The sequence below is a fragment of the Myotis brandtii genome, unplaced genomic scaffold (assembly GCF_000412655.1).
Source record: "Myotis brandtii unplaced genomic scaffold, ASM41265v1 scaffold743, whole genome shotgun sequence".
Classification (NCBI taxonomy): Eukaryota; Metazoa; Chordata; class Mammalia; order Chiroptera; family Vespertilionidae; genus Myotis; species Myotis brandtii.
The window spans coordinates 1528385-1529612 of record NW_005370960.1 but is presented as its reverse complement, the minus strand read 5'-3'; the positions used below and the strand labels follow the sequence as shown (position 1 = coordinate 1529612).

At 68.5% G+C, this 1228-nt stretch overlaps 2 protein-coding genes across 2 annotated transcripts in view; one reads left to right on the top strand and one right to left on the bottom strand.

Annotated features, from left to right (window-relative positions):
- The window catches only part of CCM2 (cerebral cavernous malformation 2), an 11350-nt gene extending 10595 nt beyond the window's left edge, over positions 1 to 755 (top strand). Inside the window, exon 7 of the mRNA XM_014530532.1 lies at positions 660 to 755. Coding sequence (XP_014386018.1) covers positions 660 to 755 — 96 coding nt within the window. The remainder of the gene's footprint in view (positions 1 to 659) is intronic.
- The window catches only part of NACAD (NAC alpha domain containing), a 9682-nt gene continuing 8555 nt past the window's right edge, over positions 102 to 1228 (bottom strand). Inside the window, exons 8-9 of the mRNA XM_014530531.1 lie at positions 1057 to 1224; positions 102 to 979 (exon numbers count right to left, since the gene is read on the bottom strand). Of these exons, the coding sequence (XP_014386017.1) occupies positions 965 to 979; positions 1057 to 1224 (183 nt within the window). The 3' untranslated portion in view covers positions 102 to 964. The remainder of the gene's footprint in view (positions 980 to 1056; positions 1225 to 1228) is intronic.

Below are 1228 nucleotides of genomic sequence, written 5' to 3'. Positions count from 1 at the left end.
GCTGCTGCAGGGACGTGGGCACCAGGCGCCGAGGGGCACGGCCTCTCGCTCAGGCCCCCAAGGCCCACAGCAAACGTGTCCCCCTCCCTCCATCATTGCTTCCAGGAAGTGGGGCCGGGAACAGGGGTCCCGGGCGCCTGCGGATGTGAAGGTCAGGCCCTCGCTGCAGGGACGTGGGCACCAGGCGCCAAGGGGCACGGCCTCTCGCTCAGGCCCCCAAGGCCCACAGCAAACGTGTCCCCCTTATCCCTCCATCCCGGCCCCTGGGCTTCAGCCCCCCATCCGTGCCCTTTGAGTGCGGGAGGCAGTGGGGTGACCCCAGGGGAGCCTGGAGACTGCACAGAGGTGTGGGGAAGCCCGGCCACCCCCTCCCAGGTGCCTCTGCTCCACAAACCCTGATGGTGCGAGCAGGGAGCCAGCCCAGAGGCTGCAGCCCCACCTGCGCAGTGAACCCTGCGCTTTATGGAGTCAGGAGCCTCTCCTCTGCTCAGGGTGCCCCACCCTCTTATCCTGGCACCGGTACCCCCTGTGCTGGGATGGGAACCCCACTCAGGGTCCCCGTGTTCTGTCTGGAGGGGAGGGTGTGGCGAGGACGGTGACCCTGGGAGCTAGGCCACCAGGAGCCAGGGCCGCCTTCCTGTAGCGTCTCCTTCCCGAAGCTCCTGTGGGAACCCCCTCCTGTGGGAACTGCCCGAGGCTTGGTGTTCTTATGGAACCCCAGTCCCCTGGCCCACCCCTTGCCCACAGCCAAGTGACCAGACTGCCTATAATCTTGGGGACCACTGGGCACCCCAGAACAGAGGGATGGAGGCCCCACCCCACAGGGGAGGACATGGGGCGGGACCACAGTCCTGGGTGTGGGCTCCGGGAGGTCCTGCCTCACCCGCTTGGCTGAGGGCCGCGGGGCAGGGGTGGAAGTTTGCTGAGCAGCAGTGCTGGGGGTGGGGGGCCGGCTGGCCAGTGGCTACATGGTCAGCTCCTGTAGGAAATGGGGGGAGCGGGTCAGGCCAGGGGGCCCAGCAGAGCCAGGGGGGCGTCTGAAGGGCCAGGCCTCACCATGATGGCGTTGACGATGTCACTCTGGTTGTCCCTCAGCGCCCGCACGGCCTTGGCCCTGGACACGTTGGCCTGCGCCATCACCAGCTCAATGTCCCGCAGCTCCAGGCCCGCCTCGTCCACCTGGGGGCACAGGAGGCCTGGGCTGCCCCTGCCCAGCCAGAGCCGCCCC